This window comes from Dermochelys coriacea, chromosome 13 (genome assembly GCF_009764565.3).
Source record: "Dermochelys coriacea isolate rDerCor1 chromosome 13, rDerCor1.pri.v4, whole genome shotgun sequence".
Classification (NCBI taxonomy): domain Eukaryota; kingdom Metazoa; phylum Chordata; order Testudines; family Dermochelyidae; genus Dermochelys; species Dermochelys coriacea.
The window spans coordinates 41,011,901-41,028,843 of NC_050080.1; the positions used below are offsets into that span (position 1 = coordinate 41,011,901).

The 16,943-nt window shown below is 48.2% G+C and overlaps 1 gene segment (V, D, J or C); it reads right to left on the reverse strand.

The window, feature by feature from the left end:
• Positions 1-1,062: 1,062 nt before the first annotated feature.
• Positions 1,063-7,800, reverse strand: LOC122456410. The segment is given in 3 exon segments: positions 1,063-1,243; positions 6,849-7,227; positions 7,589-7,800. Coding segments are annotated over 3 exon segments (594 nt in total).
• Between the last annotated feature and the right edge of the window lie 9,143 nt (positions 7,801-16,943).

Consider the following 16,943-nt stretch of genomic DNA (forward strand, 5'->3'; position numbering starts at 1 on the left):
GTATCTTCTTTTACCATTGTTCCTTTTGGTCAGGTGCCAACCAGGTTATTTGAGCTTCTTAACCCCTTACAGGTAAGGAGGAATTCTAGGCTACCCTTGGCTGTAAGGTTATGGCACAAGCCCACCTCTTTGAGTCTCCTCTCTTAAAATCAGTTCTCAATTCCCGGGATATCTTAGCAGCCCTTCTCTGCATCTGTTATAATTTGAATTCAACTTTCCTGACAATGAGTAACCAGAATTGGACACGGAATTCCAGATGAGGTCTTGCCAGTGCCTTGTACAATGGCATTAATACTCCCCGATCACTACGGGAAAGCTCTACAGAAAATGTGTTCAGTATTTGTTGGGTGTGAATATTCTGTTCCTTGCTTGTCTTTCAGATCCCAACAGAGAGGGAAAAGGAATAAATTCATGCCCAGTGCATTGGACACACAAAGAGCTCTGATGACCCATCAAGATACTGATTCACTGCTGGCTTACCAGTGTGCCAGAGTGGAGAATCTGGCCCCAGCCTAGTAAATCTGACACTATAGGTTTTGCCATGACGTAAGGGGATTTACCTGATCTAGTGCAGAGAGGTGCTGAGTAAAGCTGCAGCCTCCTTAACTGAATCCCTGTCAGAAAGCTCCACAGATTCATGCTCCTATTAGAAAGAAAGAAAGAAAGAAAGAAAGAAAGAAAGAAAGAAAGAAAGAAAGAAAGAAAGAAAGAAAGAAAGAAAGAAAGAAAGAAAGAGTTTGAGTCTCTTCTCAGGAATCTTTGGGGATCCTGAATTTTCCTGACAATGCACCCAGACCGCTGCACATTCCCAGTCGTTAGTAGCAAATGTCTCTATTCATCTTCACCACAGAGCTTAGCACAATCTAATGTACAATACTCCAGTGATCTGCTGGCCAGCCCCTCAGCTCAGGTGAGTCACTGCAGACACGCAAGAGACAGCAGAGCTGCCCTGATTGACACTGGCTGAGTCTCTGGCTGGCTATTTCTACAGCCTGTTCCATCCAAGGATCTTCAACCGCTTTATAAACCGTGAGCTGAGGTTTTCCTAGGAACCAAAGGGAGTTAGGTGCTCAGGTTTGCTGGGAAATCCCAGCTAGGTTGGCAGAAGAGGATGCTCAGCTGCACACTCTTGAGCTGGGGAGCAACTGGGTGCCTCTGACTGCCAGGCTGTCCATGGCCCACGTAGGGCCCAAAATCTGTGGACGTTTGTGAAGACATTGGTCTCATGGTGTGCCCGGCATTCCTGGCAGAGGCCAGGGGAGACGCCAGAGACCCTGTTCCCACCCACACTAGAACAGAGCCTTAGCTGCTCCGAGTCAGTGCAGCTCCCACTGAAATCCAGTTATGGGAACCAGCTGGCAAGCCAGTTCTCCATATAGAGAGCGTCCCCAGCCACCTGAGACTTCCTCCAACATGGACAGGGAATGAGCCAGACTCTTCTGCAGGGGTTCAAGGAAAATTTCCCCCATGGCAGATTTGCAGATTGCATACAGGGTTAGAGTGAGGATGAAGGTTACGGTTCGAGTTTGGGGTGACAGGTCTTTGAAAATGGCAGCCATTCAGGGCACGGCCTCCTTCCTTGTGTGGCTGTGCAGCACCTGGCCTAACGAGTTCTGGTATCATGGACGCTTCTAGGCACCACCATGGTACAAATGAATGATGGAGCCAGCTCCCCAGCTGTGTAAATCAGCAGCGCATGTTCGCTGCAATGGAGCGGTGGCCAAGTTATGTCAGCTGGGCATCCGACCCATTAATAATAAATCCCAAACCACAGGTCTGGTTAAAATCCCCTGCTCTGCCTTTGGAAGGCCGTGTATTTACCTGCGGAGCTAGAGGGGCCCAAGCAGCTTCAGGATTTTCTTTCATCTCTGCATCCTGGGGGCTTGGCAGCTGTTCCCGAGTTCCCAGCCTAGTGCGATGCTGTCTCCTGTCAGACATAGGACCGTCTGCTTCGCTCAGCTTCCAGGCTGGGGGCTGGTTGAAAGAGTGAGCTGTTGGGAGACCTGTGCACCATCCCCTAATTAAATCACCAGGGATGTGATTTTTTTTAAAGTATGAAATGTTTTCCCCAGGCACAGAGTTTTCCACAAGCCATAGTGAACTCCAGAAGAAGCCAAAGCAGGGAGCTCTGCGAATTCGGAGAACTTCCCACAGTTTCACTGGACTTCCTTGGCCCAGTGCTGTTTGCTCCAACTTTCCCCCTCCCCAACTTCACTGCCCACTGGCCCCTCTCATCTTCTTCTCCCTGCCTTGTCCCCTCACCCCTCTCCCACACCTTTCCTTTCCATTTCACTGAGCCCCTCCTAGAAAAGTCAGCCCCCAAAACTCCTGGCACTCAATGCCATTCGCGGCTATCCCATTGTTCGCTCTGCGGAGGCGTTCTCTCCCTTCCCTCCCCCTGTCTCTCTGGTCTAATTAAATGTCAACTTTTTGGGACAGGGCCCAGCATGCTGTTCTTGGCTGGCCCCAGGCACTATCAAATGATGATAATATAATAATAGTAGCCAAGTACTGCTAGAAACCGGCCGACATCTAATGGGGAATATAACTCTAGAACAGGGGTCAGCAACCTATGGCATGCGTTGGTCCTGGCCACCAGTCCCGGGGGCTCTGCTGCCTGCCTGGGGTCCTACCACCAGCCCCCTGCCATCTAGGGTCCCATCCACTGGCCCCACTCAGCCCGCTGCTGGCCCCAGGTCCCGGCCACCGGTCCCGGGGGTTCTGCTGGTGGCCTGGGGTCCCAGCCACTGGCCGGGGCTTTGCAGCTGCCCCCCGCCCCAGCCTGGGGCAGTGAGGAGTGCAGACAGGAGCAAGAGGGGGTGCAGCTCAGCACCCCACCTTAAAAATTGTCGCCACTATACTGGGATATTTTTAAGTCCTGATTTGCTACTTACATCACTATCATGTCATGTGGAACAGTACATTGTGTTTGATGTTGTGTGAGGGGTACATTTGACAAAATGGCAGCTCCTAAGAAAGCAAAGTTTGATGTCCATTCATTTCAGCCTTGTTGGACAGACACATTTGGATTTATAAAGAAGGACCGTGCTGTTTGTGCTTTCTGTTGTGAAAGTGTTGTTTATCGCACATCAAGTGTTGGACGACATTTTCAAATGAAGCATGAGAAAACCTTTCTTGATGAAGCATACAAGACTGAATTGATCAAAAAGGCAGAAGCGGGATATGAGAAGCAAAGCAGTGTTTTTAAATGCTTAAGTGTAAGTAAAAATCAAGCCACAGAAGGAAGTTACAAGATTGCACAGTGCATTGCAAAAAATGGAAAGCCGTTTGCAGATGGGGAATATATAAAAGAAATTTTTCTCAACAGTTCGGAGGTTTTGTTCAGTGATTTGCCAAATAAAGATACGATCGTATCTAGAATAAAAGAACTGCCTGTCTCTGACAGAACAGTTGAGAGACACATAAGCATAATGGCAGAAAACATTAACGAAAAGCAGACGACTGCATTAAAAGACACAGCAGTGTTTAGCGTTGCAGTTGATGAGAGCGTGGATATAAATGACGTTCCACATTTGGCAGTTGTTGCAAGATATTGTGCTTCCGATTAAATCCAAGAGGAACTTTGTTGCCTAAAACCCCTTCATGACACAACAAAGGGGGAAGATATAGTGAAAAGTTTGTAAACCATTTTCAAGAACGAGGAGTTGACATCAGAAAAATATTTTGTGTGACAACAGATGGTGCTCCTGCCATGGTCGGAAAACAGAAGGGATTTGTAAAGTTACTGGAAGATCAAATTGGCCGCCCAACAGTAAAATTTCACTGTATCATCCATCAAGAAAACCTGTGTACTATAAATTTCTAATTCAGAGCTTAATAATGTGATGACTACAGTGGTGCAAATTGTGGATGTCCTTGTTGCTCGATCTGCTTTGACTCACAGACCGTTTCAAGCATTGCTAGACAAGATGGACAGTGCTTATAACGACATTCCACTTCACAGCACCATTCGGTGGCTAAGTCGTGGCCAGGTTTTGGTGCACTTTGTAAACTGTTTTGATGCAATCAAGGCCGTTTTGTCAGAAAAAGGACAAAACTACCCCAAACTGGATGATGACAAATGGCTGTGTAAGCTCATGTTTCTAACTGACATTACCGCTCATCTAAACGAACTCAACTTCTGTCTCCAGGGTGCAGGGCAAACGGTTCTGGATCTTTATGAAACCTGGAAGGCATTTGTTGTAAAACTAAGAGTTTTTTCTCGGGATATTTGAACTTTGACTTTCCACTACTTCCAACACATAAAAGAGCTATCGACACGTTGCACAGTCAGTGTTGTTGAGATTGGAATGTACATGCAAGAACTGGAATCTGAATTTTCTGACAGATTTCAAGATTTCCAGTGATTTGGCCCAATGCTTTCTTTTCTAATTAAACCTGAAAAATTCAACGAAAGCTACTTGGATTTCGTCTGTATTTCAGTAGATGGGTGTTGAAGATTTCGAAATGCAGCTCATTCAGTTAAAAAGCTCAGAATTGTGGGCATCAAAGTTTGGAGATCTGTGGAGTGCACTTGAAGCTACCAAGAGAGATCATGGGGCCTCCGTTCTGACCTGCTGGAAGTCCCTGCCAGTGAAATTTAACTGTCTGAAGAAAACTGCATTTGCAATGGTTTCAGCATTTGGATCCACATACCTTTGTGAACAGATATTTTCACACATGAAATCTGTCCTCTGTCCCTCTTGGAGCCGGTTAACAACTGATCACTCAGAAGCCTGTGTGCAGCTTAAAGTATCCAAATACCTGCCAGACATTGGAAAACTCAGCAAGGAAAAGCAAGGGCAAGGATCACACTAAACTGATAAGATCTGCATTTTAATTTAATTTTAAATTAAGCTTCTTAAACATTTTTAAAACCTTATTTACTTTACATACAACAATAGTTTAGTTATATATTATAGAGAGAAACCTTCTAAAAATGTTAAAATGTATTACTGGCATGCAAAACCTTAAATTAGGGTGAATAAATGAAGACTTGGCACACCACTTCTGAAAGGTTGCTGACCCCTGCTCTAGAACTATTTGATAGGGGAGAAAAAAACCAGCTATAGACTGTGTGACAGATACGGCAATTTCCTGCAATGTCCTGGGCAAACCTCAATGAATTAAGTTCAAGTATTTTAGGAGTTCATTTAAAACATGCAAACATTCATGTCTTACTGTGGGTGGTGGGGAGACCTGCTAATGTAAACCCTGGGAAGTGCTATGCACATCAAAGGACGGTTTCAAACAATGGGAACTTTTAAAGCTAAGTGGGTGTCCCCAGGAGATTGGTAGGTGGGGGTTTTGCAAAAGTAACTCCCCCAGTTAAGCAAAAACCCAGCCTCTTGAAGCGATACCCTATGGAGAGTCCCATTGGCTACAAATCATCTATTCCCAAAGACCCAGGCTGTATAAAGGAGGGACTAAACTTGTCATGCTTGTGCTTGTTCTGAGCTAATGACCGTGATGAACTTGTGACCCCAGAAAAAATCCTTGGTGAGGTCTGGAGAACTGTTCACCTGATGGAGCCCTTCTCTAGCAAGCTTCTCCCCATGCAGGTAGGTTCGTGTTTCTAATTATGTTCTCTGGAATGCTTTTACCTTAAGAATAAATGTGCTTGCTTAGAAAGGGCAGTGTGATGAATTAACTGTTGGAAATTGCACTGTTTATAGCCATTGAGGATCAGGCAAAGCAGCCCTGCTGAGGTAGTGCGATATGCTGGGGAATTCATTATGTAGACAGGGAACTGAGTGGCCTGGAAATAGCCCAGTCAAGAGAAAGAGAAATGTGCATCTCCCAAGAGAGGTGATGGCTTGGGAGCAAGCAGCCTGAGAATGGGTGCCCTGGCTGGACCACAGAGGGGGGAATACAGGTGTGAACAGCTCTGAACTGTGACAGACCAGATCCCATTGACTGCAATGGAACCTACTGAATTTATGCCAGGCAAGGACCAAAGTATTTTGCCAAGTCCTTTATTCTTTCATTATTTTAGCTTCCTACCAAAAGAAGACATTTTCTGCCACCTTTTTCCAGTTCTGTCTCTGTTTACATGGCCCCTATCAGCTCAGGCACACTGATGGATTTGTCCTTACAATAGCCCCAGGAGGTAAGAAGAGGTTATCATCTCCATTTTACAGAGGGGGAAACTGAGGCAGGGAGCAACATGGCTCAGGTCACACAGCAGAGCTGGGAATAGAACCCATGAGTCCTCGTTCTCAAACCCACCCACACCCCCATGCTAACCAATAACCCCCACTCCCCTCCCAGAATCAAGGAAAAAGCCCAGGAATCCTGGCTCCCAGCCCCACTACTTTAACCACTACACCCCACTCTCTTCCCCAGGACAAGAACTAAAAGTACACAGCAAAGTGGCAGGAAGGCAGAGGATCCAGTCAGCCCTCCTGGGAGCTGAGTCTGTGCGTGCACTTCAGAGCTGGTGCTTGCAGAACCGACCCTACCCTGCGCCACTGAGAGAGTCCATCTGGCTATAGATCACTGGGTTTTGGAGTTGGTTCTTGGCACCAGTCTGCACTAGCTGAGAATAGGAGAGATCCAGTCATACAGGCTGGGAGTGCCTAAAGCAATTAGACACTCAACTCCCTTTGAATTTCCTGGCCTGTTGTTTATTCCTTAGTTCTGTGCTAATAAAAGTGAGAATTTTAAGACCAGGTCATATCTCAGGAACCTCTGGTCCAAATGATCCCGTCTTTCCCACACATACTGTGGATTTACCTCCCATCTCTCCCAGCAGTTTTCCAGCAGATCTGACCCTGCATGTGGATTCTAGAGCACTTTGAAAAAAGCCTTTTGTACAGAAAGGCACTTCAGCTTGAAGCAAGGGGCACCCAACGCTGGGCTGGCTCAGGAGGGCCCAGCAGGAAGCCAGGCTGTGGGTTTCTGTGCAGCTGGCACTTGGGTTTCCCTCGCTGTGTCTCACAGTGCAGTAGTAGATGCTGGTGTCGCTCAGGCCAGCTCCGTCTCGGGTGAGGTTGGTGGAGCGGGAGGCCTTGTCCACAGCCATGGTGAATTCTCCGGCGGTGGAGGAGCCGTCATGCCCAATCCCTAGAAAGCTCGGTGCCCCCTGGCCCTGCTGGGGCTGTTTGTACCAAGACATCATGTCATGGGAGGTGGCATTTTGGCTGCATGGGATCAAGATCCTTTCTCCTTCCATGTATGTGAGCCAAGGGGGCTGGAAAATCTGAGCCAGGGTCCATCTCAGAGCCACTGTGGGAAGAGAGGCAGGAAGTGAAAGAGGAAGAACTCTCAGCCACCAAGGCAGTGATGCGCAAATTGTCTAGAGACAGAGAAAACCGGGGTGCACAGACACTGACCCCAAAGAATGAGCACCTCTAACCCATACTAAAGGTGCTCAGAAGTGCCCTGCCTGAGAGAGAGAGAGGGAAGACAGGTGGATAAATTGACAGACCCTGCCAGGGGTAGGGTGACCAGATGTCCTAATTTTATAGGGACAGTCCCAATATTCTGGGCTTTTTCTTATATAGGTGCCTGTTATCCCCCACCCCGTCCCGATTTTTCACGCCTAGTTGGGGATGGATGAAGACGAGAGAAGGAGAATCTTACCCACCGAGTAGGGACAGCAGAGGCAGTAATTCCTTCATGGCAATGCTCAGAGCACTGATTTCTACACTGGAGCTGAGGAAAAGTGCGATCACATTTCGTGCTTTCTAGCTGTGACTGACACCTGCCACCCAGCTGCCTCTGCAACCGCAAACATCTGTCTGCACAGAGCAAACTGCTTCCGAGCAGCTATCACAGCCCTCTCCACCCCTGCCAGCCTCTTCCTTGTGGAGCTGCGAAAGCGGCGAACAACAAGGAAAGAGCTGGTCGCGAGACAGCACAGCAGCCCCCTTTGATCTCCTCCGAGGTAGCAAGAGCAATGCACAATTAAAGATACAGCAATTGTAAAACTTCTCTCTTCTATCTGGCTAGCTGCATTCCCAGGGCCTCCATGTTCTTAGGCTTTCAGTGGTGCAAGTCCTGCAGCTGGGGCCTGGTGCTCAGGTGAGAATGTCACCCCCAGTGCTCAACTCTGAGACTGTCCTGTCCCATCAGATAGCCATGATTCCACCCCTGAGCTCTCAAAGCTGCAGGCCGGGGCGGGGTCGGGGGCTGGGCTGGGAGGTTCTTGTACAAGGGGAGTGGGTTGTGGCTGGGAGATCCTTGCTTGAGGCAGCAGTGGCTGCAGGGCTAAAGGGTGGGGGCGGGCTTGGGATTGGGAGGTACTTGTCCATGGGCAGGATGGGGTTATGGGGGAATGTGGAAGTCGGGAGGATCATGCACAGAGGAGGGGGCTGAGGGGGCTGGGGCTGGGCTGGGCAATTCTCAAACAGGGCAAGGGCAGGGCTGTGAGACTCAGCATGCAGAAGAACACAGCAGAGTCCAAGACCCGACTGCAGAGATATTCAGAGGGGATGCTCCTTGCTGCTTAGCCACCCAGAAATGCAAACGTTTCTCCTCCTCATTCGCCCTGTCAGTGAATCCCAGGGTGTCTCCACAAATCAAATACTCCAGGGAATGTGACCGGTGCTGTCGATACCAAATGACAGTGCGGGTGGAGGAGATGGACATGAAGCTGCAAGGTAAGGTGACGTTCTCCCCTTCAGACGACATCAGGGTGGCAGGAGGCTGGGTCACTGTATCCTTACCGCCTTGCTGGGCTCTGGCCAGTGGGGCTGCGAAAGAGTAAAGGGCAGTACAAAGCTGTTTGCCCAGAGATCACACTCCTATCCCACTCCTGGTAGCCTTCCCCTACTGCCCCCCGAATTCCATTCTCGCCTCCTCCCCACTCCTTGGCAGGCCGAAATCTCCCAGTCACAGCACCACTGAAGCACCTGTTTCATGTCTGGTGGCTCAAAAAAAGTCTCTTGAAGCTTCTTTTTCCTACAGAAAGGGGATTTTTTTGACAGAATAAGAGACTTCCCTTTCCCTCTAACAACCCCTGGCTCTAACATGGTGTTTTTCATGCATCAATCTCAAAAAGATTGACAGAGAAGGTTGTTTTACAGGTGGGGGAGTGAGGCCCAGAGAGGCCTTGCCAAAGCTCATCCAGCGGGCAGAGCTGGAACTGGAACCCGGCAGACCCAGGTCCTATGCCAGTGCGCTCTCCCCACAGACACACTGCCCAATTTGGGGGATTTCTGCCAAAAAAGCACAAGCTGAAATTTTTTCACTTTTCATTTTTTCCAGGCATTTCTTTGGTTGATTAGTTTGGGTTCATTGGGGGTTTGGTTTTTGGCAAGTGGTTGTTTGCTGTTTTACTATGTAAACATTTCTAATGGAACCTTTCTTTGCTTTTTAAACAGATTTCTAGGAAAACAAATGACATTTTGTCCCCAAGTTTGACTATTCAGAGATGTAAAGGCCTCAAAGAATCGCTAGATGCATCAAGATCCCCTGTATAACCCAGGCTAGAGCCTTTCTCCCCAGGGATTTCTTCACAGTGGGTGAGCTACAGCTTAGCTTTTAGAAAGACCCCAAGCAATGGAGACGCCAACAAGTTCCCAAGGTAAGTTGTTCCAATAGTAAACCACCCTCCCTATTCTAAATTGTCCCTTTATATCCAGCCTGAACTTGTCTAGCTAGCTTCATCTCTCACTTGTTGGATCCCATTTGAATTAAAGAGCCTGCCATCTGCTTTCACAACTCTTCACCCTCTGTAGCTACTTATCGACCATGAGCAGCTCACCTAACAGGAATTATTGGCAGCAATTTCCCCACAAACCCACATGAGACGCAGAGGGAGAAAACCACGAGACCATCCAAGACGATCATTGCATTGAAGAGACAAAGAAACGCCCCGGCTCTCTGCTCTCAGCGGGTTTGCAGCTCTGAACAGTCAGGATTCTCCCCCTTTTCCTACCTTTTTGAGTCAAAACATGTAGAAGGGCTGGTTTGAAACCTGACTTTAGTGTCCCCCAGCAGCCTGTCTGAACACTGCACACTGGTCAAATGTGTGTACAAGGGAGTTACCATAGGAGGCGTTTGTGCCTGAGATTTGCAAAGGCTTCAGGTACCCAGCTCCCATGAAATTTGAATGCCCAATTCCCTTAGGCTGTTTGGAGGATCCCAGTCTGTAAGCACGTCTCTGGATGGAGAAGGGAGAGTATTCGGTGGTGGGTGAGTCACAGCTGGGTGACTTCTGGGGACCACACTTCAAAGCCCCAGGGGTATCTCCAGTTCTGGTGTTAACACTTCCAACTCCCAGGAGTTCGAAAGCCAGGAGGGACCATTCAAACTACTTTGACCTGCTGTATGACACGGGCCAGAGAATTTCAGCCAGTTGCTCTGAGCCCAATAAATGGTGCTGGTGTAACCCTTCTGCCTGTCAGAGTTGGCAGCAACAAGGGCCAGGTTCAGTATCTAGGGGTTCCATTCCAATAACACAATGCAAAACCAGCTCGAGCCCCCACCCAGTAACCTGGGACAAATATATACCACCCCCGCTGGGCGCCTCCAAGAGGCAATACTTCCCCTCTCACAAGCACATTGTCTGAGTGTAGCAAAAAGCCTTTTAATAACAGAGAGAAACAATGTGGCATTATGTGGGGAAACACCACCAACAGGATTCATAACACAACCCATGAGCAAAAACCCCACCCCAAACAAATTGGGCCATGTCCTTTCCCTTTGGTTCTTGAGTCCAGCAACCCAAAATCACCCAAAGTCCAAAAGTCTCTGTCCTTGGTCAGGGCAGCCCCAGAGTTTGAAAGTTTATCTGCAGAGTTTTGCCTCCCAACCTGGGGGGAGGGAGTTTTAAGGGGCACCTTATATAGTCCAAAGCTGATTGCCCCACCTCTCCACGGGGCTCCGCTGTGCAAGCCACCCCATGAGCTGCTCCAGACATCTGACAAACTGCTCCACCATATATCTTCAGGCTCCCCCGCTACTGAACACAACACTCTGTGATTTTAGCTCTTGTAGTAGGGGAGCCTCAGTGCTAGTGCACTATTAGCCTAAAGCAAAGTCAGCTCAGTAGCCTGTAACTAGGCTCCTAATAGAATCAAAATTAGCTCTGATATTCCACAGTAGAGAGAAAAGGAATTGCAATTAACATGCAAGGCCCTCACCAGGGGACCCATACCACTAAGTATTAACATCTATCCCCAACCCTTCTCTATTTACTACATTTTGGAACCCATGACCCTTGCCTAGCGAGTACTGCTTAGTTGATAGTGAGTCCCTCCATCATAAGAAAAGGCCGAGTACAGTTCCATTGTCCTTGATTCACATAATCAGGATAATAACAGTTTATTCCTGCCCCAATAACAGAGAAACTGGGGCTCCTACAGCAGCCAAAGTGACCATCTAGGCAGAATGGGTGTGCCTATGCAAATGAGATCAGCCCCTGAAGTTCTTTTCCACAAACCACCATGACTCACCACTAGATGTCAGGGTAGAGCTCGTCCTGACTCTGCTTACACTGGATTAATGACAGGTTTCAGAGTAGCAGCCGTGTTAGTCTGTATTTGCAAAAAGAAAAGGAGTACTTGTGGCACCTTAGAGACTAACAAATTTATTAGAGCATAAGCTTTCGTGAGCTACAGCTCACTTCATCGGATGCTGTATCTTCCAGGAAAAAGAACAAGAAGGTTCAAAGGCATCTGGCCTTGATCTGAAGGCCTCAAGAGATGGAGAATTCACCCCTCCCCTTGAGAGTTTATTCCTCCAGTTAATTGCCCACAGTGCTAGAAATCTGGGCTTAATTCTTATTTGAATTGCATGGCTTCAACTTCCAGCCCTTGGGTCTTGTTCTGACTTTCTCCACCAGATTGAATGGCCTTCAGCAGCCGGTGTTTCTACAGTGTGATGAAGAGTCCTCTCATTCCTCTTTCCAATATGCCAAACAGCCTGAGCTCTATAAGGCTCTAGCTGGAATAGCCAGAGTTTTAATAGTGACAGAAAACATTGGTAGGGACATTCAACTTCATGCTCCAGGGCTTGAGCCCCTCTCTGACTACTAGAGGTCAGGAGGAAACCTTCACAGGGGAAAATTATCCCACCTTGGCCTACACTGCAGGATCTCTTACACCGGAAGCAGCTGGTGCCAGCCGTAGTCATAGGCACAAGACTGAGCGAGATGATGCTGGGACAAGCAGCCCTTCTGTTCCTTTGCAAGTGGTCGTTAATAACACTGTTGCTTCTCCCTCATATAGCGCTTTGGGCGATCTTAAAGTGCCTCCCAATCTTTCACGTATTGATCCTCCCAGCCTTGCCTCCCCCTGGCTGTTTTCCCCTTGGACAGATGGGAACTGAGGCTAAGTGCTGGCCCAAGATCACCGGGGAAGTCTGTGGTGGAGTAGAGGCCTGAATCCAGTAACGTCTGCACTGTTCCCAGCCAGCAGCATGAGATAACTCTGCGCTCAGCAGGAGGGGAGATCTGAGGAGCCCATACACCATACACACCCCTGTCTAGATACTGCACAGCTCAGGAAGCCCCTGGAGTCAGTAAGTCTCTCACAGCACACAGGTAGAAGGCAGCGTCTGAGACCCAGGTCTCCTTGAGGCAAAGGAAGCTGTATTTCCCAGTGGTGCTGAGGAAAGCAGTAAATCACCTATGCTCCTCCTGACCAGCTGCCACCTGGTATGAGACCAGGCCTGGGGCTTTTCCCTCCCGTTGCTGGTACCAGGCCAAGCCCTAGAAGTTGGTAGTTTGGTATGTGCAATTGATCTGGAAGCCGTCCCCTTCCTTCATGGTGACCAGCCCCTCTGGCTGGTGCACAGTGGTCTGGGCCCTCACACCTAGAACAAAACAACCATTAAGGGGTCTCACACTGACAGCCACATAGAGATTGTGTAAGGTCCCGGACAGAATGGACAGCAAGTGTCTGGCGAGATGGTCAAAGACTGTGCAGAGGGGTACCACTCTCAAAGAAAGGAAAGTCCAGAGGGAAGCCTGGCTAGGGGGAGGGAGCTGTCATCTGTCTTGCACATCTGGGTGAATCACACCTGGTCCAGGAACACACCTTGGTCATCTCTGGGAGAGCAGGAGGCTGGGCTCCCCATGCCCTGCAGAGAGCTCCGCTGTGTTCAGCAGAGCCCCGTGCCCAACACAGGATGGGGAGGCTGGCAGGCTTTTTTGCACAGGGATGCTGAGCTCCCAGCTCAGGGTGGATGCCAGGGTGCAGTAGTAACCCACGCTGTCCTGCAGGGCTGCCCCCAGGATGCTGAGGGGAGTTGTGTTGTTCTGCGGATGCCACGCTGCCCAGAAGTGCCCACTCTGGGATGACTCCTGCCTGTAGTTATTGACACTGCATGATAAGCTGGGGTGGCTGCTCACGGCATTGCTGGTACCAAAACAGATGTAGCTGGGAGCGGCTGCTGGAGAAGTTACAGCTCAGGTTATGCTCTGCCAATCTGTCAGCATCACTTTCGCGGGCACCTGGGACACCGAGTCACTGAGGGCCTGATCTGGAAGGCAGAAGAATTGCAGGATCAGCCGCATTGGTGCATGCAATCTCAACAGGGCTCCCCAAAACACAGCACTGCATTAAGCTGAGAATATAAAAGCTGGGCAGGAGCCTGACCTTGCCAGGTCCCTCTGTTCATGGGGAATTGGCCATTCTACTCACTTTAGCAGCTTTGGAAGTCTCACACTGGCTACTAAAAGCTAACAGCTGATCAGCCAGCAGCAGACTGGTGATAGAGAGAGGTCTTTTCCAGCTCGGTCTTCAGTTCTCCTAGGCAAAGGTTCAGCGATCTGGGAAGGAATGGCCAAAAACAAAGCAAAGAGAGAGCCCCACCAATCTGCATTTCCCCGGCATTTAAACCAGCCCCCAGTGCTTTCAGTCAGCACGTTCTGTTCCCTGCAGAGACCTGGGAAGGGCCAAAGGAGGTGGGAGGAACTTCTTACGAGAGGGGCAAATAGGTCTGAGGGCAAGTCCATGCTTACCCCAAAAGCCACCTAGAGCGGCAGCAAGGAAACACCTGAGGTGCATGCTAAAATCTCTCCCTTGCTGTGTGGAGGAGACACAGAAAAACTGAAAGAGCAGCGAGTCATTTGGGGATTGGTCCTGCTTTGAGCAGGGGGTTGGACTAGATGACCTCCTGAGGTCCCTTCCAACCCTGAGATTCCATGATTCTATGATTCAGGAAGTGACTCAGCCACTAGAGCAAAGAAACCGGAGGTAGAGGACCCTGTTCCTCCAATCCCCTGTCATGGCCCCCCCTTCTGGAGACTAACTGGGTATCCCTGCAGCCAGCACCAGACTCAAACCTACCACAGCACGGAGACACATGGGCTGAATGGATCAGCAAGAATGAGTGAGCGCTGGATGGATGCTGCGTGTGAGAATGGATGGGTAGGCTGAGCGTTGTGCATGGGGAGAGAGAGTGAAGGTGAGTGAGGTAATAGCCTTGATTGGACCAGCTCCTCTTGGTGCTAGAGAAAAGCTTCACAGAGCTCATCTTCAGGTCAGCGCCTCACAGCAAAACAGAAGGCAGAACAGCTTGTTTAGCCCCAGTAATTAACATAGTCTAAGCCCTTTCGAGGTGAAGTGGCCTGTTAACATCCCTGCAGTCATAGGACAAAAAAGAAGGGTTAGTGGGGTTCAGATTGGTGTAACAAGCCATAAAGATGGTGCCTTTGTTAAGATCATGATTTTTGGTGTGTAACAAAGTCATGAATTTAAGCTCCCCGGCTTGTCTTTTGCAGGGGCTATGCAGGTTTTCTTTGATGACGGGTCCCAAGAGGTTAAATATGGAGTGATCACTTTGTGACAAATGTTTGCCCGGGGCTGGCAGGGTGTTTTTGTCTCATTTTCATTGTTCCATGTGAGGGGTTGTGAGAGTGTAGTGAGCGTCTGGTTTGAGCCACTTACTTGTTACTGAGGTATTTAGTGCATTGGATGAGGCACATCTCACACTGCAATAGGTGCATCCGATGAAGTGAGCTGTAGCTCACGAAAGCTTATGCTCTAATAAATTTGTTAGTCTCTAAAGTGCCACAAGTACTACTTTTCTTTTTGCGAATACGGACTAACACGGCTGCTACTCTGAAACCTGCAATAGGTGTGTGTCGGACCCATGGATCGTCAGTAGGGACCAAATGCATCCGATGAAGTGAGCTGTAGCTCATGAAAGCTTATGCTCAAATAAATTTGTTAGTCTCTAAGGTGCCACAAGTACTTCTTTTCTTTTTGCGAATACAGACTAACACGGCTGCTATTCTGAAACCTGTAGATAGGGAGTGTATGGGGATAGATAGATAGATAGATAGATAGATAGATAGATAGATAGATAGATAGATTAGTTTAGATTATGTATATGTGGATGGATGGGTGGATGGATGGATGGATGGAGAGTGAGAGAAACAGAGCACTCCTCAACTGGTGTAAATTGAAGTCATGCTGATCTGCACCAGTGGAGATGTGGTCCCAATTATGGGACAGTCTGTGTGTATGGGAGGTTGCCTTCACACGTGCTATAGAAATAAACAGAGGAGTCAGACTCCAGGGCATGTTCCCCAGTGCTACAGCCGCTCTGTACAGACCTGAGTCATCACTGGAACGATTCTACTACAAACAATTCTCACTGACCGTGTGCTGAAAGCCACTGGAGTCTCACCCAGAAGCACATCAACCCCTGCTCAATGCTTAAGGTATGCTGCCATCATGTGGGCATCTTATGTGGTTCATTCATAGCTGCTGTCTTTGAAACACTTCTGCTTCCATGCAGTCACTTCTCTCTCCTGGCTTAATAAATTCTACTCTATTTTCAACTTCTTAGATTCTCTGTCTATTTTCTAGGTTACTCACTGGGTTTCTAGGTTAGTCACTGGGGTTCTTCTGGATATAGATTTCCCATTGGGTTTCTAGATTCTCCATTGAGGATATAGATTACTTGTTGGGGTTCTAGATTCCCTTCAAGATGGTCAATTCATCTGTGCTCTAGATTCTCCCACTGCTTTCTAGGTTCCCTAGAAAAGTGTTGGGTTCATTCTGAGCCATTTTCCCCACTGGTGTTTTTGATTATTCATTGGGGAGTAGCTATCCCATTTTATAGGTGCCATGTGTGGATTTTAGGTTCCTGGTAGAGGTGTAGGATCTTCTTGGTACAGATTCAAATTTCAGTGGGAGGAGGGGTTCTAGATTTTGTATTTGGGGTTCAAGTTCTCCCACTGGGGTTCTCAATTCCCTGGTAGCAGTTTGGGTTAGTCTGGGTACAGATTTCCCCTTTATTATTCCTGGAACAAAATCTTCCCCCAACTCCCTCCCCTGCCCACTGGGAACAAATTGCTAGAGTTTCCTCATCAATCTTTTAGTTTGTGCCAGCTCCAAAAACGCCTCCTGCCTGATTATTCCCTCTGAGACAGAGCACGCAGCAGCAGCCAAGTGGCAAAATCTCCCCCACCTGCAAAAAGGAACTCTCTCCAGCACCATCCAAGGTATTACAGTCAGTAATACGGCCATATTAACCAGTCCAGATGGTTTAACTTGCAACTCCAGATGTGATGCTGGATCAAGTGATAACTACGTAATTTGCACAAATCTAGATGTTTGTGATTACAGCCTATTATTTTATCCAGATGTAGTTTATGATTGTGTCATAATCACCAATCCAGATGTGGTTTACACCTGCACTCAATAAACCGACCCAAATGTAAGTCACAATTGTATTGTGTTCACAAATCTAGTTGTGGTTCATGATTATGACTCATAATCACCAACTCAAATGTGGTTTTTGAGTGTATTTCTATTCATACATCCAGATGTGATTCATGGTTGTATCATAAACACTAATCCATATTTGGTTTGTGGCTGTCATCTCATAACCAATCCAGGTGTTAATCACAACTGTCTCATATTTGTACACCCAGATGTGGCTCATTATTTTGTCACAGTAAGGCAACCGAGCCAGTAGTGATGATACTCACAAATCCAGATGTGGTTGACAACTGGCATAAGAACATAAGAACGGCCATA